This window comes from Oncorhynchus nerka, linkage group LG7 (assembly GCF_034236695.1).
Source record: "Oncorhynchus nerka isolate Pitt River linkage group LG7, Oner_Uvic_2.0, whole genome shotgun sequence".
NCBI classification, from domain to species: domain Eukaryota; kingdom Metazoa; phylum Chordata; class Actinopteri; order Salmoniformes; family Salmonidae; genus Oncorhynchus; species Oncorhynchus nerka.
Window position 1 is genome coordinate 79961627 of NC_088402.1, and position 22909 is coordinate 79984535.

General features: G+C 45.7%; 1 protein-coding gene across 4 annotated transcripts in view; it reads right to left on the reverse strand.

Annotated features, from left to right (window-relative positions):
- Window positions 1-2325: 2325 nt before the first annotated feature.
- Window positions 2326-22909, reverse strand: part of LOC115121341 (retinoic acid receptor gamma-A-like) — a 124022-nt gene continuing 103438 nt past the window's right edge. For 2 of the 4 annotated variants that reach the window (XM_065020853.1, XM_029650400.2), the window contains 7 exons: window positions 17209-17357; window positions 16479-16620; window positions 8563-8726; window positions 7661-7837; window positions 6794-6998; window positions 6380-6538; window positions 2326-5726 (listed from right to left, as the gene is read on the reverse strand). In XM_065020853.1, coding sequence (XP_064876925.1) covers window positions 5359-5726; window positions 6380-6538; window positions 6794-6998; window positions 7661-7837; window positions 8563-8726; window positions 16479-16620; window positions 17209-17357 — 1364 coding nt within the window. In that variant the 3' untranslated portion in view covers window positions 2326-5358. Of the gene's footprint in view, window positions 5727-6379; window positions 6539-6793; window positions 6999-7660; window positions 7838-8562; window positions 8727-16469; window positions 16621-17208; window positions 17358-22909 lie in introns of all 4 variants that reach the window. The other 2 variants (XM_065020852.1, XM_029650399.2) reach the window with 1 other exon arrangement.

The following is a 22909-nucleotide window of genomic DNA, read 5'->3' on the forward strand; positions in this document are numbered from 1 at the left end:
TGGTCTGGTCTGGTGCTACCATGCTGCTGGTATGGTGCTACCATACTGCTGGTCTGGTCTAGTGCTACCATGCTGCTGGTCTGTTGCAACCATGCTGCTGGTCTGGTCTAGTGATTCCATGCTACTGGTCTGGTCTGGTGCTACCATGTTACTTGTCTGGTCTGGTGCTACCATGCTACTGGACTGGTTTGGTGCTACCATGCTACTGGTCTGGTCTGGTGCTACCATGCTACTGGTCTGGTCAGGTGCTACCATGCTACTGGTCTGGTCTGGTGCTACCATGCTACTGGTCTGGTCTGCAGCATGGTAGCACAGTAATTGACCTAATCACTGCTTGTAGGATTGGAAAGGTGGTGCCTGTGCAAACCCTGTCCCTGGGGGTTTCCATGGCAACGTGTTATTGGGGTTGCCTATATGGGGCAATTTAGTGGTTCCTTGTAAAGCAGCCATGGACCTTATTCTAATCCCCAGTCCCTCTTTATTGATCTGTATTTAATTATTGTTAATTATAGGAATCATATAATTGATAGAACCCCTGCCTCTCTCAGTTTATCACTCTCCTCTCTAGACTGCATCTGTTAATAAAAGCAACCGTATAGTGTACTGTAGTTTGAAGGACACTGTGTGTAGAAGCATGCATCTCTATCTTCTCTGATATTATATTGCTGCTATATTAGATGATTCTGATGATTAAAGGTAAACACTTTAACCCCCTGCTGCTATATTAGATGATTCTGATGATTAAAGGTAAACACCTTAACCCCCCTGCTGCTATATTAGATGATTCTGATGATTAAAGGTAAACACCTTAACCCCCCTGCTGCTATATTAGATGATTCTGATGATTAAAGGTAAACACCTTAACCCCCCTGCTGCTATATTAGATGATTCTGATGATTAAAGGTAAACACCTTAACCCCCTGCTGCTATATTAGATGATTCTGATGATTAAAGGTAAACATCTTAACCCCCCTGCTGCTATATTAGATGATTCTGATGATTAAAGGTAAACACCTTAACCCCCCTGCTGCTATATTAGATGATTCTGATGATTAAAGGTAAACATCTTAACCCCCCTGCTGCTATATTAGATGATTCTGATGATTAAAGGTAAACATCTTAACCCCCCTGCTGCTATATTAGATGATTCTGATGATTAAAGGTAAACATCTTAACCCCCCTGCTGCTATATTAGATGATTCTGATGATTAAAGGTAAACACCTTAACCCCCCTGCTGCTATATTAGATGATTCTGATGATTAAAGGTCAACACCTTAACCCCCCTGCTGCTATATTAGATGATTCTGATGATTAAAGGTAAACACCTTAACCCCCCTGCTGCTATATTAGATGATTCTGATGATTAAAGGTAAACACCTTAACCCCCCTGCTGCTATATTAGATGATTCTGATGATTAAAGGTAAACACCTTAACCCCCCAGCTGCTATATTAGATGATTCTGATGATTAAAGGTCAACACCTTAACCCCCGGTGCTCCAATTATAGGATCCACAGAGCTAGAGAGAAGGGAGCACACCAACCTCTTATATGATGTCCTTGTTTAGCAAGACCCACAGACAGAGATGTATTGTCTGTGATACCCACTGCTTCCATGTCTGTGTACCAAATGGCACCACATCTGCTCTATAGTCCACTGCTATGACCAGGGTCAAAAGTAGTGCACTATGTAGAGAGTAGGGTGCCATTTGCGATGCATATCATGACCTATTAAAGTGTCTGCTTCATCCTATTCTATGTGCGGAGTTTGTCTACATTGGCACTACTCGCTGGTTGGCCTGTGTAGCCACGGTGCAAGAGCGCCCTCTATTGTTATTCACTGTGCTGAGATGTGATCACACTGAAATGATCTTGTACCCAGTGGTCTTGTACCCAGTGGTCTTGTACCCAGTAGTCTTGTACCCAGGCTCACGGCTCACTGCTGGTGAAGGGGCGGGGCTATCATTAAAAAAATGACCTGGTAATACATAATCGGAAGTGTAGTTTAAAACACATTCATAACAGTGTTGGAAGTAACATGTCATAACACAAGACACAAGACAAAACATTTTCCCATTCTGAGTCGAGGCTATTCCCGTAATAGAATGGACATGAACCTTCTTCTGACAGTATAAAAAGGTTCGCCATTTTGGTAAGGGCAGTTGGTCAACAATGGTCAGCCAGGGCTGTGATGGGTATTGTAATTTAATAGGATCTCTATGGTTATTCCCTCCGAGATATAAGGAAACTACCAATTGTTCAAACATTCACTATAAACACAGATGAAAACAGAGTAAAAGTAAAAGTAACACAATAAAATAATCTGTTAATCTCACAAAAGTAATTTATTTATATGGCTTTTTCTTTGTATGAGTTGGTATGAACAGAAAATTGGACAATACCTTGGCCGTGTTTTACATAAAATAACACCTGCATCAGAACCATGTTGTGTAACAACATAACCTCAGTGTTGTGTTTGCATCATGAATGCCTGGTAGGGCAGACAGAGAGGAGCGGTGATGAGGTCATCAAACCTCGCTTCTCTGCTCCGCTCGGCGCCGTATGACATCACAGCACCATACAGAGAACATTCACCCAATGGCAGAGGAGACATGTTAAAGCATTAACACACACTCAAATCAGGTCAGGAGGCCCACATTCAGAGAGTACTGCACAGTAGGTCACTCTCTCTACTGCTGGGAGGCTGTCGCATTCCTGTTCATATTGCTTCACAGAGAGACTGCATACAAACCTCTGTACTGTAAGTAGCCAGCCAGCTGCACTATGACCAGCTGGTTACATATTGACTGAGACATTTTGGCAACAAAGACGATTGAGAAGAAATGAAATATGAGAACACAAAACGCTGAGAGAGAATATCATACAACCTTACAAAGACATTATGATATAATGGCTTTTAGATGAGAAGGCAGTTGGTTTCTTGGATGCCAGCAGCACAGGTCAGGCATGGCAGAGTAGTGACAATGCTGCAGGCCAAATCTGGTCTGAGACAGGTTTGGTCTTTTCACACTAGCGAGCCAAGCCAAACTGAGCTGTACAGAGCTGGCCTAGTTATGCACTCACCATAGTTGGACTGAAGGACAATGTGAAGTCAGCACAGTTTGGGTTAGGTTGTCATGATAGTGTGAAGAGGGTAACATACTGGCATCCAGGCCATTTGTAGACTAGTCATATATCTTCTATGTACACAGAGATAGGGGTTAACTGGACAGATCCAATTGACTGAGTCAAAAATACACACACATAAATATTGCCTGTTTCTAGCAAACATGCTAGGGTTTGGTCCTTACAGAGAAGCCCTGAGAAGTCTGTTTCCATGTCGTTGTCCATAACAGATCCTGGTTGCGTGTGTGTGGGTGTGTTTTTGTGTACGGAATATTTTCTGCTTGTGCACATCGTCAAATAGTAATTTAATGTGACAGACATCTGATGATTTCTGTTGAGATAAGATTGGCAGTGACGGTACTGTCAATATTGGACAATAAAGTTGTATTGTATTGTAACTTTGCTAGCGTTGCCTGATTTAATATTGTTGTATTGTATTGTATTGTAACTTTGCTAGCGTTGCCTGATTTAATATTGTTGTATTGTATTGTAACTTTGCTAGCGTTGCCTGATTTAATATTGTTGTATTGTATTGTAACTTTGCTAGCGTTGCCTGATTTAATATTGTTGTATTGTATTGTAACTTACTTTGCTAGCGTTGCCTGATTTAAAAACAGGATATCAAAGTGCTACATATATGGACAAGTGTCAATCTCTGTCTAAGCACCCGAACCAATATGGCACATCTGTTATAGAGCCGAGATTTAGTGTGTGTATGTGTGTGTGTTTGTGTGTCTAATTTAGGTGTGAATATTTGATGTGTGTGTGAGCACTGACTCTCTGTTTCTGAAAATGAGTTGCGAACTTTGGCACAAAGACACATGTCCAATCGGCAGCATAGTTTGTTGCGTTGAAAGAAAGCACATGGATTAATGCCAGTCCCCCGATAACAACAAATCACAACTTGAGTCACTTTAACACAAGTTAACATTACTGAGTTGATTATCATCGACATCTACGGCGAGCAAAAGTGCCCAAAAAACACCAGTTTGGAAGGAGATTCAGCTAGCGGTATGCCGGTTCTGATTCTGATTCCAAATCTCTCTATATCGCCGCTGGAAAACTCCTCAAACACAAAACCTAATCTGAAGAAATCAAAACCAGGATTACAAACAAAGACTAATAATATAATGGTATATAGATATGCAGGGACTTATTCATGAATTGAAATAAAAATAAAGAAAATAAAACAAGAAGAAATTAAAACATTTTTAAAAGCCCAACAAATTCATTAGCATTTTCAGTTTGGTTTCATTCTGTATTTCTTTTTGAGAAGTGTGCTTTGCTTGGCATCCGTATTTACTGTTCAGTTCATGCTGTCTGGTTTGGACATTCCTCTATATAGATACAAACAAGAAGATAGTAAAAAATATGACATTTGCTTCGTCAAAGATAGTATTCTTGTCATCTTCTCTCTTCTCTATATCACGAGTCACAAGTCCAGACGGTTGCATCATGTGGTTTCTCCGTCTCTCGTTTTATTATAGTCTCACTGCATGGCACTTGTCAAGAACCTGCGAGTCAGGGAACCTGAGTTATAGTGTCTATACAGGCAACCATATGGCTCTGCTGTCCTGTCCTTCCCTGTCCTTTCCTTTCCCGCCCTGTCCTACGCTGTTCTGTCCTGTCCTTTCCTTTCCCACCCTGTCCTATGCTGTTCTGTCCTGCCCTCCCTGTCCTTTCCCGCCCTGTCCTATGCTGTTCTGTCCTGTCCTTCCCTGTCCTATCCTTCCTGCCCTGTCCTACGCTGTTCTGTCCTGTCCTGCCCTGTTCTGTCCTACGCTGTTCTGTCCTGTCCTTCCCTGTCCTTTCCTTTCCCGCCCTGTCCTATGCTGTTCTGTCCTGCCCTCCCTGTCCTTTCCCGCCCTGTCCTATGCTGTTCTGTCCTGTCCTTCCCTGTCCTTTCCTTCCTGCCCTGTCCTACGCTGTCCTGTCCTTCCCTGTCCTTTCCTTCCTGCCCTGTCCTACGCTGTTCTGTCCTGCCCTGTTCTGTCCTGTCCTGCCCTGTTCTGTCCTGTCCTGCCCTGTTCTGTCCTACGCTGTTCTGTCCTGCCCTGTCCTACGCTGTTCTGTCCAGCTCTGTCCTACGCTGTTCTGTCCTGCCCTGTCCTGTCCTGTCCTGCTCTGCCCTGTCCTGCTCTGCTCTGTCCTGTTCTGTGTGTGTGTGTTTGATTACGTCAGTTAGTGTGTGTGTTTGAGTGTAGAGTCTGCATATCTGTGATATCTCTCCTCTTCACTGCGCCCTCCCGGCATGGTTCTTCCTAGCCCCTTCGCTGCTACCCTCCAGAGCCCAGGATTCCCCCTCGCTGTCCGAGCCCCTGTCCCGATCCTCCTCCTCCCCATCATCATAGTCATCCTCATCTTCCTCCTCTGGGGAAGGCTCTGTCCCCCAGCTGTCCTCCTCGTCCTCAGCCTCAGTCTTCATGGTGGTGGGGGGCTTGGAGGAGGCTGGTGGAATGGGTGGAGGGGCAGGCGGTGGGGAGCTCTCTCCGCTGCTCTCTGTTTGGTCCTCGAATGCTTCTGGGTTCTCTAACATCTCCCTGATCAGAGGAGGCATGGGGCCTGGGATCTCCATCTTCAGAGTGATGGCTCTCTCTGCCCCTGTATAGACAGGACAAAGAGAAAAGAGAAACGTTGGCATCATATCTGGAAAGTGATTCCTTTTGGCTCTGTCTCTCCTGTCTGTGCCCTTCCGTTCTGTACTCTCTCCAATTCCTGTATCCCAATCTTATTCTAACTGTCTTGTCAGAAAAATAATAAAATACGGAGAGGGAAAAAAGTCTACAACCCACCCTTGATGTTCAAGACAGTTTGGTCCAAATCTTAGCAAATCTTCAATGTGTGTCAAGACAGTTTGGTTCAAATCTTAGCATATCTTCAATGTGTGTCAAGACAGTTTGGTTCAAATCTTAGCATATCTTCAATGTGTGTCAAGACAATTTGGTCCAAATCTTAGCATATCTTCAATGTGTGTCAAGACAGTTTGGTTCAAATCTTAGCATATCTTCAATGTGTGTCAAGACAGTTTGGTTCAAATCTTAGCATATCTTCAATGTGTGTCAAGACAGTTTGGTCCAAGTCTTAGCATATCTTCAATGTGTGTCAAGACAGTTTGGTCCAAATCTTAGCATGTCTTCAATGTGTGTCAAGACAGTTTGGTCTAAGTCTTAGCATGTCTTCAATGTGTGTCAAGACAGTGTTACAGGTGCTCTAACGGAGGATTCTCGACTCTAATCCACTGTACTAATACTGACCCTTAGTGCTGATGCCTCTGAGGTCAGTGATCTTCATCAGCATGCGGGGGAACATGTGGGGTTTGTTGGGGCGTCTGCGACGTGCGTAGATCTTCAGCGCCTCCAGGAGGGGCTCCTGCAACTTGTCCACCTTCTGGGGCTCTTCCAGGTCCATACGGTCTGAGAGATGGACGGGGGAGAGGACAGAGTTATATACACAATACATGATAAACAGGACACATTCATCACAGTAGGATTTATGTCATTGCTGATTGATGTAATTGACGAAGTGTAAAGTATAGTGTATCTAAACTATTGTAACTGAGTGAGGAAGTTATCCCGGGCTAACATCTCACAGACATTTAGCTCTGTATGTGCTCTTAACATTGTATTGACTGGCAGTAAAATCATGTTAATCCCCTCGGGGTGCAGTACCTCCAGAGATGAGGGAGATGGCGCTGAGGAGGCCCGTCTCTGTGTCGTCCATCTCCAGAGGCAGCAGCTGGCCAGCAAAGGCAAACACCAGGTCTGTGAGCGGGCCGAAGCCTGCGTTGTGCATCTGGGTCCGGTTCAGGGTCAGCCCGTCTGAGAAGGTCATGGTGTCCTGCTCTGGAGTGTAGCGGGTGCAGATCCTCAACATCTAGGAGTGAGAGAGAGAGAGACACATATGAAATGTCTTCATTATTTTAGAACTTTGGTGAGTGTAATGTTTACTGTTAATTTTTTATTGATTATTTCACCTTTGTTTATTATCTATTTCACTTGCTTTGGCAATGTAAACATATGTTTCCCATGCCAATAAAGCCCTTAAATTGAATTAAGAGATAGAATTAGAAAGAGAGAGAGAGAGAGAGAGGTGGGGGTGGGCGGTTGAAGACAGAGAAAGAGAGGGGGAAGTATACCATAAATAAAATCGATTATCTGCATACCACAGGAAGTGCATACCACAGGAAGTCTGATCCATATAGTAGGCTGTTTACAAGCATTTCGCTACACTCGCTACACTCGCATTAACATCTGCTAACCATGTGTATGTGACCAATTTGATTTGATTTGTTCTACATCTATTGTCCATAAAACATCTTCAGCTATTCAACTATCCCTCCATATGCAAAGTTATACTTGCAATGCCACCTCTATCCACTGAGAGGCACTGTCCTCTTATCATTACATTTACACATGGCTTTCTGAGTACCAGTTATTATATAATGGGAACCTTTCGACAGATCTCAACTATGACTGGTGAGACTTTATTTGATAACACAGAGGGGGTTGAGGGGATGGGAAGAACCAGGTAAGTACCAGGATATCCAGGCAGGCTGATTTGAGGAGGGTGATCTGGTCAGCGATGGTGAGGGTGGTGAAGCCGGGGAGGCGCTTGGCAAACTCCACGATCTTGATGATGCACTTGGTGGAAAGCTCACTGAACTTATCCCACAGCCCCAGGTCCAGCTGCACGCGCTGCTCTGCACTGGAGTTCTGGAGGACGGAGGAGATACAGAGAGATATATTATGAGCATGGTGGAGACACAGACAGGGTTAAAAGACAGGGTTCTTACTCAGCCAGCTCTCACAGTCTCACATCAGAATTAGACGTCCGTACATGTTTGTCAAACGTAACATTTCGAACTCTGAAATCTTCAAGTTAGGTATAAACTCCGAAGGGGTAAGGTAAGGGTTAAGGATAGGCTTAAAACTCAAATCTAAAAAACAACTTTCTATCGCAGGATTCAAACATGCACAAGAGGCAGATGCTTACGCCCATCCACCATCCACGTCCACAACACTTTAGCAAAACCAAAACCTACTTGAAGGTAACAGCGCTCACTGTTGCCCCTAGTGGACGGTTTCTATGTAATCTCCCATCGTCCTCAGACATGGATGGACGTTGTATACTGACTTGTATCACAGAGGACCTGGCTGTCTGACTAGACATCAATCAGCTAGAATAATAATAACACTGACTGAACATCAGCCAACCAGGTAGAATGCTTTCACAGTCTTACTTTACACCAACCGATCACCTTACCCCTGCTCTCACAGTCTTACTTTACACCAACCGATCACCTTACCCCTGTTCTCACACACTGACCATTGGAGAAATAAGATTTACCCTAAACTGGCCTTTTGAGTTGTGAAAGTATACATGTTCATAGCAGATTTGTGTCCGTATGTTGGAACAGAAAGATGTGTGAGACTCTCACGGTGTGGTATTTGCCCAGCTGCAGCAGTGAGGGGAAGGTGTCTTGGTGGGCTTTGCTGACTTTGTTGACCAGCTCCTCCAGTTCTCCACTCAACTCATAACTCTCTGGCAACACCAACTCCTCCTTCACGTCTTTCTTCTTCTTGTTCCTGTCATTACGCACCGCTGAGGGGTGGGGAGGTGTGTGTGGGGGGTGGAGGTGAAGAAGAAGAGGAAGAGGAGGAGGAACACACAACATGAATCAGTCATTATATGTAGGCCTAGCCCCTGATGCTCTGCAATTCAGTGATGTTACAAACCAGTTATTAAGCCATAGTATACAATACAGCTTATAACAGTACTTCATTAAACAAAGTGATGACACTATCTCCCATTCTCTTCCTCCCCCTCTGCATTGAGGTATTCCTGCTACCAGTCACTTATCAGCCCTGTTTACAAACCACCTCAACCACTCCAGTACCCCTGCACATTGAATAAGGTACTAACACTGACCTGTAAATACAACCACTCCGGTATCCCTGCACATTGAATAAGGTACTGACCTGTATATACAACCACTCCAGTACCCCTGCACATTGAATAAGGTACTGACCTGTATATACAACCACTCCAGTACCCTGGACATTGAATAAGGTACTGACCTGTATATACAACCACTCCAGTACCCTGGACATTGAATAAGGTACTGACCTGTATATATAACCACTCCAGTACCCTGGACATTGAATAAGGTACTGACCTGTATATACAACCACTCCAGTATCCCTGCACATTGAATAAGGTACTGGTACGGGCCTGTATATACAACCACTCCAGTACCCCTGCACATTGAATAAGGTACTAACCTGTATATACAACCACTCCAGTACCCCTGCACATTGAATAAGGTACTGACCTGTATATACAACCACTCCAGTATCCCTGCACATTGAATAAGGTACTGACCTGTATATACAACCACTCCAGTACCCCATGCACATTGAATAAGGTACTGACCTGTATATATAACCACTCCAGTACCCTGGACATTGAATAAGGTACTGACCTGTATATACAACCACTCCAGTACCCTGGACATTGAATAAGGTACTGGTACTGACCTGTATATAAAACCACTCCAGTACCCCTGCACATTGAATAAGGTACCGACCTGTATATATAAGCACTCCAGTACCCCTGCACATTGAATAAGGTACTGACCTGTATATACAACCACTCCAGTACCCCTGCACATTGAGTAAGGTACTGACCTGTATATACAACCACTCCAGTACCCCTGCACATTGAATAAGGTACTGACCTGTATATACAACCACTCCAGTACCCCTGCACATTGAATAAGGTACTGACCTGTATATACAACCACTCCAGTACCCTGGACATTGAATAAGGTACTGGTACGGGCCTGTATATACAACCACTCCAGTACCCCTGCACATTGAATAAGGTACTGGTACTGACCTGTATATACAACCACTCCAGTACCCCTGCACATTGAATAAGGTACTGGTACGGGCCTGTATATACAACCACTCCAGTACCCCTGCACATTGAATAAGGTACTGGTACTGACCTGTATATACCACTCCAGTATCCCTACACATTGAATAAGGTACTGGTACGGGCCTGTATATACAACCACTCCAGTACCCCTGCACATTGAATAAGGTACTGACCTGTATATATAACCACTCCAGTACCCTGGACATTGAATAAGGTACTGACCTGTATATACAACCACTCCAGTACCCCTGCACATTGAATAAGGTACTGACCTGTATATACAACCACTCCAGTACCCCTGCACATTGAATAAGGTACTGACCTGTATATATAACCACTCCAGTACCCTGGACATTGAATAAGGTACTGACCTGTATATATAACCACTCCAGTACCCTGGACATTGAATAAGGTACTGACCTGTATATATAACCACTCCAGTACCATGGACATTGAATAAGGTACTGACCTGTATATATAACCACTCCAGTACCCTGGACATTGAATAAGGTACTGACCTGTATATACAACCACTCCAGTACCCTGGACATTGAATAAGGTACTGACCTGTATATATAACCACTCCAGTACCCTGCACATTGAATAAGGTACTGACCTGTATATACAACCAATCCAGAACCCCTGCACATTGAATAATGTACTGGTACTGACCTGTATATATAACCACTCCAGTACCCTGGACATTGAATGAGGTACTGACCTGTATATACAACCACTCCAGTACCCCTGCACATTGAATAAGGTACTGACCTGTATATATAACCACTCCAGTACCCTGGACATTGAATAAGGTACTGACCTGTATATACAACCACTCCAGTACCCCTGCACATTGAATAAGGTACTGACCTGTATATACAACCACTCCAGTACCCCTGCACATTGAATAAGGTACTGACCTGTTTATATAACCACTCTAGTACCCCTGCACATTGAATAAGGTACTGACCTGTATATACAACCACTCTAGTACCCCTGCACATTGAATGAGGTACTGACCTGTATATACAACCACTCCAGTACCCCTGCACATTGAATAAGGTACTGACCTGTATATATAACCACTCCAGTACCCTGCACATTGAATAAGGTACTGACCTGTATATACAACCAATCCAGAACCCCTGCACATTGAATAATGTACTGGTACTGACCTGTATATATAACCACTCCAGTACCCTGGACATTGAATAAGGTACTGACCTGTATATACAACCACTCCAGTACCCCTGCACATTGAATAAGGTACTGACCTGTATATACAACCACTCCAGTACCCCTGCACATTGAATAAAGTACTGACCTGTATATATAACCACTCCAGTACCCTGGACATTGAATAAGGTACTGACCTGTATATATAACCACTCCAGTACCCTGGACATTGAATAAGGTACTGACCTGTAAATATAACCACTCCAGTACCCCTGCACATTGAATAAGGTACTGACCTGTATATACAACCACTCCAGTACCCCATGCACATTGAATAAGGTACTGACCTGTATATACAACCACTCCAGTACCCTGGACATTGAATAAGGTACTGACCTGTATATACAACCACTCCAGTACCCCTGCACATTGAATAAGGTACTGACCTGTATATACAACCACTCCAGTATCCCTGCACATTGAATAAGGTACTGACACTGACCTGTATATACAACCACTCCAGTACCCCTGGACATTGAATAAGGTACTGACCTGGATATACAACCACTCCAGTATCCCTGCACATTGAATAAGGTACTGACACTGACCTGTATATACAACCACTCCAGTACCCCTGCACATTGAATAAGGTACTGACACTGACCTGTATAAACAACCACTCCAGTATCCCTGCACATTGAATAAGGTACTGACCTGTATATACAACCACTCCAGTACCCCTGGACATTGAATAAGGTACTGACCTGTATATACAACCACTCTAGTACCCCTGCACATTGAATAAGGTACTGAACTGTATATACAACCACTCCAGTACCCCTGCACATTGAATAAGGTACTGACCTGTATATACAACCACTCCAGTACCCCTGCACATTGAACAAGGTACTGACCTGTATATATAACCAATCCAGTACCCCTGCACATTGAATAATGTACTGGTACTGACCTGTATATATAACCACTCCAGTACCCTGGACATTGAATAAGGTACTGACCTGTATATACAACCACTCCAGTACCCCTGCACATTGAACAAGGTACTGACCTGTATATACAACCACTCCAGTACCTCTGAACATTGAATAAGGTACTGACCTGTATATACAACCACTCCAGTACCCCATGCACATTGAATAAGGTACTGACCTGTATATACAACCACTCCAGTACCCCTGCACATTGAATAAGGTACTGACCTGTATATACAACCACTCCAGTACCCATGCACATTGAATAAGGTACTGACCTGTATATACAACCACTCCAGTACCCATGCACATTGAATAAGGTACTGACCTGTATATACAACCACTCCAGTACCCTGGACATTGAATAAGGTACTGACCTGTATATATAACCACTCCAGTACCCCTGCACTTTGAATAAGGTACTGACCTGTATATACAACCACTCCAGTACCCCTGCACATTGAATAAGGTACTGACCTGTATATATAACCACTCCAGTACCCCTGCACATTGAATAAGGTACTGACCTGTATATACAACCACTCCAGTACCCCTGCACATTGAATAAGGTACTGACCTGTATATATAACCACTCCAGTACCCCTGCACATTGAATAAGGTACTGACCTGTATATACAACCACTCCAGTACCCCTGCACATTGAATAAGGTACTGACTGTATATACAACCACTCCAGTACCCCTGCACATTGAATAAGGTACTGACCTGTATATACAACCACTCCAGTACCCTGGACATTGAATAAGGTACTGACCTGTATATATAACCACTCCAGTACCCCATGCACATTGAATAAGGTACTGGTACTGACCTGTATATACAACCACTCCAGTACCCCTGGACATTGAATAAGGTACTGACCTGTATATATAACCACTCCAGTACCCCTGGACATTGAATAAGGTACTGACCTGTATATACAACCACTCCAGTACCCCTGCACATTGAATAAGGTACTGACCTGTATATACAACCACTCCAGTACCCTGGACATTGAATAAGGTACTGACCTGTATATATAACCACTCCAGTACCCCATGCACATTGAATAAGGTACTGGTACTGACCTGTATATACAACCACTCCAGTACCCCTGCACATTGAATAAGGTACTGGTACTGACCTGTATATACAACCACTCCAGTACCCCTGCACATTGAATAATGTACTGGTACTGACCTGTATATACAACCACTCCAGTACCCCTGCACATTGAATAAGGTACTGGTACTGACCTGTATATACAACCACTCCAGTACCCCTGCACATTGAATAAGGTACTGACCTGTATATACAACCACTCCAGTACCCTGGACATTGAATAAGGTACTGACCTGTATATACAACCACTCCAGTACCCTGGACATTGAATAAGGTACTGACACTGACCTGTATATACAACCACTCGAGTACCCTTGCACATTGAATAAGTTCATAAAACCTCGAATAATAATAAGGAGGCCCTGCACATTGAATAAGGTACTGACCTGTATATATAACCACTCCAGTACCCCTGCACATTGAATAAGGTACTGACCTGTATATACAACCACTCCAGTACCCTGCACATTGAATAAGGTACTGACCTGTATATATAACCACTCCAGTACCCCTGCACATTGAATAAGGTACTGACCTGTATATACAACCACTCCAGTACCCTGCATATTGAATAAGGTACTGGTTCTGACCTGTATATACAACCACTCCAGTACCCCTGCACATTGAATAAGGTACTGACCGGTATATATAACCACTCCAGTACCCTGGACATTGAATAAGGTACTGACCTGTATATACAACCACTCCAGTACCCTGCACATTGAATACGGTACTGACCTGTATATACAACCACTCCAGTACCCCTGCACATTGAATAAGGTACTGGTACTGACCTGTATATACAACCACTCCAGTACCCCTGCACATTGAATAAGGTACTGACCGGTATATATAACCACTCCAGTACCCTGGACATTGAATAAGGTACTGACCTGTATATACAACCACTCCAGAACCCTGGACATTGAATAAGGTACTGGTACTGACCTGTATATACAACCACTCCAGTACCCCTGCACATTGAATAAGGTACTGGTACTGACCTGTATATACAACCACTCCAGTACCCCTGCACATTGAATAAGGTACTGGTACTGACCTGTATATACAACCACTCCAGTACCCCTGCACATTGAATAAGGTACTGGTACTGACCTGTATATACAACCACTCCAGTACCCCTGCACATTGAATAAGGTACTGGTACTGACCTGTATATACAACCACTCCGGTACCCCTGCACATTGAATAAGGTACTGACCTGTATATACAACCACTCCAGTACCCTGGACATTGAATAAGGTACTGACCTGTATATACAACCACTCCAGTACCCTGGACATTGAATAAGGTACTGACACTGACCTGTATATACCTCTATATACTTGCATTCTCTTTCTTTAACTCACATCGTAGTTCTTGTGTGGTTTTTATTTAAATTTTTGATTGTATTTTCTATTATTATCTATATTATGATTATTATTATCTATATTTTTATTATCTATTTTATCTATATTATTATTATCTATATTATTATTATCTATATAATCTCCATTATCATGATCTATATTATTATTAACTACATTATTATTGTTATCTATATAATTATTTATATTATCATTTGTATCTATATTATTATTATGATCTATATTATTATCATCTATATTATCATTATCTATATTACTATTATCTATATTATTATTATTATCATCTATATTATCTATATTATTATTATCTATATTATCCATATTATTTGTATCTATATTATTATTATTTATATTAATATATCATTATCTATAGTACTATTATCTATATTATTATCATCTATATTATCATTATTATCTATATTATTATTATCTATATCATTACTATCTATATTATTATTTATATTAATATTATCATTATTATTATCACTGAATTGTTGGGAAAGAGGTCTCAAGGTAAGAATTCACTGTTCTGTTTTACACCTGTTGTATCCTGTGCACGCGGCGAAAAAACTTTGACACTTGAAACTTGAGTTAACCATTGAGTTGACCAGCAACCTCCCTCCCTCCCTCCCTCCTCCCTCCCTCCCTCCCATTCTTTCCTTCCTCTCAGGATATCCAGAAATAGCAGAGGGACAATGTGATCTCAGTCCTGACACACATCCCACACAAACATTACACCTATATACATGTCCCATGGGCAAACTGCCTGCCACTCACTCACACACACTGTTACACTCACATCACTTACAATCCCTGAAAGTAGAGCCCTGTGTGGCTGAAAGTGCTTCAGCTTCTGTCTTTGTCACAACAGAAGTATCAGTTGGTGCCAACTCATTCACCACTGAGATGACAGTGTGAATTAAACATGGAAGGTGTTGGCAATGTGAGGGTGTGTTGAGAGTGAGATGACTAATGAAACAGGAAGACAGAGGTTGTGTCACAAATGGCACCCTATGCCCATAGGGCTATGGTGAAAAGTAGTGCACTATATAGGGAATAGGGTGCCATTTGGGACTTAAGCAGACTCATTTTGGTAACATGATTAGTCATAAGGTTGGTACTGTGCCCAGTCTTTCCAAATCACTACCCTGCTGTTTCTCCTCATACTTCCTCTTAGGTCAGTGGTCACCAACCTTTTCTGAGTCCAGATCACTTTCTGAGTCAAAATGCTAGCCGAGATCTACCGCTCAGATTTATTTTTTAACATGACCTAAACACGTACGCCTATGCATCATTAACCAATTAAAACAGTTCTGTGAGGTTTCTGCAAGTCTGAGAGTGTTTTCACATATAGTCCTCTTTAAAAGAACCAATCTCAGTCCTCTTAAAAGTGAACTTTGGGGTGAAAAAGCTGAAGAACTCAGTTCTCTTTGTATTCACACTGCCCCTTGCCTTTGAATGAGGACTCAACACTTTTTTTATATTCCCACCAAATATGTCTCACACTATTCCGACCCCACAATTGAATAAACAGTTTATGAAGCTCTCTTAGCCTACAGATCACATCTTACAAACAAACAATCAAAACAAGCAATCAGAACTGAACTCCATATACACTACAATTCATCCCATCCCACATCCCTCATCTCATCCCACATCCCTCAGCCCCTCTTACGTCTCTCATCCCACATCCCTCATCCCATCCCACATCCCTCAGCCCCTCTTACGTCTCTCACCTTCCTTGGACATGCCGACCTCAAAGCACTTCTGCAGTCGGCAGTACTGGCAGCGGTTCCTGGTGACCTTGTTGATCTGGCAGTTCTTGTCTCGGTGGCAGGTGTACACCATGTTCTTCTGGATACTGCGTCGGAAGAAACCCTGGAGACATCAACAGATATATATAGACATAGATATAGATAGATTGGAGAAATAGAGATAGAGAGAGCAAGCGAGAGAGAGAGAGAATGAGAGAAAGAGAGAGAGAGAAAGAGAGATGGAGAGAGAGCGATAGGAAGAGAGAGAGAGGAGAGAGAGAGAGAGAGAGAGAGAGAGAGAGAGAGAGAGAGAGAGAGAAAAAAATAACAGATTAAATACTATATAGGGAGTGACATTGTAACGGTCACACACTGAGAAATGAACAGAGAGAATATGGTTGAATGGAATAGAATGAACGACATTGTAACGGTCACGTATCCGTCTGCTTTATTTCAACCTTTCATGCCTGTCCATTTTTCAAATTCACAACAGAAACATTTAGTATGTTTTGTACTGTTATGATTTCCTCATCCAGGATTCTTTATGTTACATTATTATGGTAATGTCTCAATATCATGATCTTCTATACTTTCACTTTTATGTCTCACACTTAGTTTTTTTGTGTGTGTCTTGTCAGTGTTAAGTTTGAGTTTTGTGTGTGTATTTGTAGTGATGATGAGGAAGATGAAGATGAAGCAGGGGCTTCCTCACCTTGCAGCCCTCACATGAGCTGACTCCGTAATGGTATCCAGAGGACTTGTCCTGGCAGACGAAGCAGGGTTTGTAGATGCGTGGTGGGGGAGGTGGAGAGGGAGAGCTGGGGACCATCTCCTCAGAGCTGGTGCTCTGGGTCTCCACCGCTACAGAGAGAAGAGTAAAGAGGTTTATTTGTTGATTGATTTTATTACGTTTTAGCTTGCAGTCGAATAGAGTTGTTAGCGAGCCTTCAAGTTTAGAACACACCAATTAAAGACAGGCGAGAGGTTTTGGCTGACTATTGGTGGGGAGAAGACTGACATTTTACATTTAGGGTTTCTGTGTCACGGGGTGCAGATGCTCTTATCCAGAGCGACTTACAGTTCTGCATTCATCTTACGACAGCAAGGTGGGACAACCATATCACTGGCATAGAAGGTACACTTTTCCTCAATGAAGTAGATAGCAAACTCAGAGCAGGTAGGAGGTAGGAGGTAGGAGGTAGGAGAGGAAATAGTCACTGTTAGTTCACTAAAGGCTTTTCATTTATTTTTTATTTAGGATGGGGTGCGAGGCGGGTGCTGTGGGATTTTTTGGGATACACTTTGAAGAGGTAGGGTTTCAAATGTTTTCAGAAGATGGGCAAGGACTCTGCTGTCCTAGCTTCAGGGGGAAGCTGGTTCCACCAATGGGGTGCCAGGACAAAGAAGAGCTTGGACTGGGCTGAGCGGGAGCTGCCCTCCTGTAGGGGTGGGAGGGCCAAAAGACCATAGGTCCCCCCCTCTGAGCAGGGCCCTCAGGTCACAGATCAGAGATTAGTGTGCCTTTTAGAGCTGGGAGGGGCTCAGATTGACAGAGTTAAAGAAAACAAACAGTTTAACAGCAGGCAGATAACTGACAATAAGTGGAGGTGTAATTGATTAGATGGACAGATCTCAGTCTCTGATAAGGACTGGTAGCTGAATGGGCAGGGCTGTTGCAGCAGCTAGGGATTCCTCAGTCATTCCAAAACAGCCTACTGACTGACTCACTGAGACCGGCATCCACTTAACACAACCTCAGGACAAATCTAGCACACACCTGACAAGGTAGCTAAGGTGTAAGGAGATGAGAGACCACAATGTAGAAAGAAGTCTCACTGCTGCAGACTGCAGACTTCTGCCAACCCTGTTCAAACACAGTCATACAAGCTGATTGTCGTACCACTGACGTCACATGCTCCTGATGTTCTAAATAAAGTCATTGTGCACTGAGCTATGCATTGTATGGATTCCATAAGCCATAAGCCACACAGGAGCACAGGAGCACAAAACACAACATGCACACAGGCGCGCATACGCATCACATACCCACACACACCAGGCCCTCACACATGCTAGTTAACATTGCAAATTCTCAGTAAGAGACACACCCCTCCCTAATAACACTTCTTTCAACTTTCACACCCCGGTCGCCCCTCAAACTTCAACCTCCAAATTTCTCCAGCCCCAGCCTCCAAAACACACCACCCCCTGACACACAAACCCTATTTTCTCTTGTTTCCTGGCCCTAAATTCCTCAGCTAGGCCCTGGCAGGGTTTAATAGTGGGCCAGGCTTATGAACTGGCCTATAAAGGCAGTCTCATAGCTGGCCAGGCCTTTATTAGGATTCAGTCACCTTGGGCAGCTATTCACACCAGCAGCTGTAGGCCCAGGCCCGTAAAAAAGCAGCACCAATCATAAAATAAAAAAACGTTTACTGCCCACACCACCCCCTAGCACCTTCAATGGAAACCACAGGGCTAGCCTAAACTACCTATACCCCACCCCCTCCTCAGTCCCCCTTTCCACCTCTAGTCCCTCTTCCCTCAGCAGTCCCCGTTCCCTCCTCCAGTCCCCCTTCCCTCCTCCAGTCCCCCTTCCCTCCGCAGTCCCCCTTCCCTCCTCCAGTCTTCCTTCCCTCCGCAGTCCCCCTTCCCTCCTCCAGTCTTCCTTCCCTCCTCCAGTCTTCCTTCCCTCCTCAGTCCCCCTTCCCTCCTCCAGTCCCCCTTCCCTCCTCCAGTCCCCTTCCCTCCTCCAGTCCCCCTTCCCTCCTCAGTCCCCCTTCCCTCCTCCAGTCCCCCTTCCCTCCTCCAGTCCCCCTTCCCTCCTCCAGTCCCCCTTCCCTCCTCCAGTCTTCCTTCCCTCCTCAGTCCCCCTTCCCTCCTCCAGTCCCCCTTCCCTCCTCCAGTCCCCCTTCCCTCCTCCAGTCTTCCTTCCCTCCTCAGTCCCCTTCCCTCCTCCAGTCCCCTTCCCTCCTCCAGTCTTCCTTCCCTCCTCAGTCCCCCTTCCCTCCTCCAGTCTTCCTTCCCTCCTCAGTCCCCCTTCCCTCCTCCAGTCTTCCTTCCCTCCTCAGTCCCCCTTCCCTCCTCCAGTCCCCCTTCCCTCCTCCAGTCTTCCTTCCCTCCTCAGTCCCCCTTCCCTCCTCCAGTCCCCCTTCCCGCCTCCAGTCCCCCTTCCCTGCTCCAGTCTTCCTTCCCTCCTCAGTCCCCCTTCCCTCCTCCAGTCTTCCTTCCCTCCTCAGTCCCCCTTCCCTCCTCCAGTCTTCCTTCTCTCCTCCAGTCTTCCTTCCCTCCTCAGTCCCCCTTCCCTCCTCCAGTCCCCCTTCTCTCCTCCAGTCTTCCTTCCCTCCTCAGTCCCCCTTCCCTCCTCCAGTTCCCCTTCCCTCCTCCAGTCTTCCTTCCCTCCTCCAGTCTTCCTTCCCTCCTCAGTCCCCCTTCTCTCCTCCAGTCTTCCTTCCCTCCTCAGTTCCCCTTCCCTCCTCCAGTCTTCCTTCCCTCCTCCAGTCTTCCTTCCCTCCTCAGTCCCCCTTCTCTCCTCCAGTCTTCCTTCCCTCCTCAGTCCCCCTTCCCTCCTCCAGTCCCCCTTCTCTCCTCCAGTCTTCCTTCTCTCCTCCAGTCTTCCTTCCCTCCTCAGTCCCCCTTCCCTCCTCAGTCCCCCCTTCCCTCCTCCAGTCCCCCTTCTCTCCTCCAGTCTTCCTTCCTCCTCAGTCCCCCTTCCCTCCTCCAGTGCCCCTTCCCTCCTCCAGTCTTCCTTCCCTCCTCCAGTCCCCCTTCCCTCCTCCAGTCCTCCTTCCCTCCTCCAGTCTTCCTTCCCTCCTCAGTTCCCCTTCCCTCCTCCAGTCTTCCTTCCCTCCTCCAGTCTTCCTTCCCTCCTCAGTCCCCCTTCTCTCCTCCAGCCTTCCTTCCCTCCTCAGTTCCCCTTCCCTCCTCAGTCCCCCTTCCCTCCTCCAGTCTTCCTTCCCTCCTCAGTCCCCCTTCTCTCCTCCAGTCATCCTTCCCTCCTCAGTCCCCCTTCCCTCCTCAGTCCCCCTTCCCTCCTCCAGTCTTCCTTCTCTCCTCCAGTCTTCCTTCTCTCCTCCAGTCTTCCTTCCCTCCTCAGTCCCCTTCCCTCCTCAGTCCCCCTTCCCTCCTCCAGTCCCCCTTCTCTCCTCCAGTCTTCCTTCCCTCCTCAGTCCCCCTTCCCTCCTCCAGTTCCCCTTCCCTCCTCCAGTCTTCCTTCCCTCCTCCAGTCCCCCTTCCCTCCTCCAGTCCTCCTTCCCTCCTCCAGTCTTCCTTCCCTCCTCAGTTCCCCTTCCCTCCTCCAGTCTTCCTTCCCTCCTCCAGTCTTCCTTCCCTCCTCAGTCCCCCTTCTCTCCTCCAGCCTTCCTTCCCTCCTCAGTTCCCCTTCCCTCCTCAGTCCCCCTTCCCTCCTCCAGTCTTCCTTCCCTCCTCAGTCCCCCTTCCCTCCTCCAGTCATCCTTCCCTCCTCCAGTCTTCTTTCCCTCCTCAGTCCCCCTTCTCTCCTCCAGTCTTCCTTCCCTCCTCAGTCCCCCTTCCCTCCTCAGTCCCCCTTCCCTCCTCCAGTCTTCCTTCCCTCCTCAGTCCCCCTTCCCTCCTCAGTTCCCTTCCCTCCTCCAGTCTTCCTTCCCTCCTCAGTCCCCCTTCTCTCCTCCAGTCTTTCTTCCCTCCTCAGTCCCCCTTCCCTCCTCAGTCCCCTTCCCTCCTCCAGTCTTCCTTCCCTCCTCAGTCCCCCTTCCCTCCTCCAGTCTTCCTTCCCTCCTCAGTCCCCCTTCTCTCCTCCAGTCTTTCTTCCCTCCTCAGTCCCCCTTCCCTCCTCAGTCCCCCTTCCCTCCTCCAGTCTTCCTTCCCTCCTCAGTCCCCCTTCCCTCCTCCAGTCTTCCTTCCCTCCTCAGTCCCCTTCTCTCCTCCAGTCTTCCTTCCCTCCTCAGTCCCCCTTCTCTCCTCCAGTCTTCCTTCCCTCCTCAGTCCCCCTTCTCTCCTCCAGTCTTCCTTCCCTCCTCAGTCCCCCTTCCCTCCTCAGTCCCCCTTCCCTCCTCCAGTCTTCATTCCCTCCTCAGTCCCCCTTCCCTCCTCCAGTCTTCCTTCCCTCCTCAGTCCCCCTTCCTCCTCAGTCCCCCTTCCCTCCTCCAGTCTTCCTTCCCTCCTCAGTTCCCCTTCCCTCCTCCAGTCTTCCTTCCCTCCTCAGTCCCCCCTTCCTCCTCCAGTCTTCCTTCCCTCCTCAGTCCCCATCCCTCCTCAGTCCCCCATCCCTCCTCCAGTCTTCCTTCCCTCCTCAGTTCCCCTTCCCTCCTCCAGTCTTCCTTCCCTCCTCAGTCCCCTTCCCTCCTCAGTCCCCCTTCCCTCCTCCAGTCTTCCTTCCCTCCTCAGTCCCCCTTCCCTCCTCCAGTCTTCCTTCCCTCCTCCAGTCTTCCTTCCCTCCTCAGTCCCCCTTCCCTCCTCCAGTCTTCCTTCCTCCTCAGTCCCCCTTCTCTCCTCTCCTCTCCAGTTTCCCTCCTCTTCTCTCACACCCTGGGCTCAAACCAAACCACCAGCTTGCCTTTTGACAACTACTACTGCTACTACAACAACTCCTCCTACTACTACTACTACCACCACCACTACTACTGCTACTGCTAGTACTACCACCATTAGTACTAGTGCTACTACTACTACTACTACTACTGCTACCACCACTACTACTACTACTGCTACCACAACAACTACTGCTACTCCTACGTCTACTGCTACTACTTCTCCTGCTACTCCTACTGCTCCTACCTCTGCTACTACTACCACCACTACTACTACTACTTCTACCAGTACTACTACTACTACTACAACAACTCCTCCTCCTCCTCCTCCTACTAGTACTACTGCTACTACTACCACCACTACTACTGCTACTACTACTACTACTACTACTACTACTGCTACTACCACTACTACAACTACTGCTACCACTACTACTACAACAACTCCTCCTCCTTCTACTACTGCTACTACTGCTACCACCACTACTACTGCTACTACTACCACCAACACCACTACTACTACTACTACTACTACAACAACAACAACTCCTCCTACAACTACTGCTACTCCTACTGCTACTACTACTCCTACTACTACAACAATTCCTCCTACTACTACTGCTACTGCTACTTCTACCACCACCACACTACTACTACTACTACTTCTCCTACTATTACTACTACTTCTACTACTGCTACTACTGTTACTACTACCACCACTAATTGTACTACTGCTACCACCACTACTACTACTTCTCCTACTACTACTACTACTACTACTACAACAACTCCTCCTACTACTACTACTGCTACTACTACCACCACTACTACTACAACTTCTGCTACCACGACTACTACTACTTCTCCTACTCCTACTACTACCACCTCTACTACTACTACTACTAC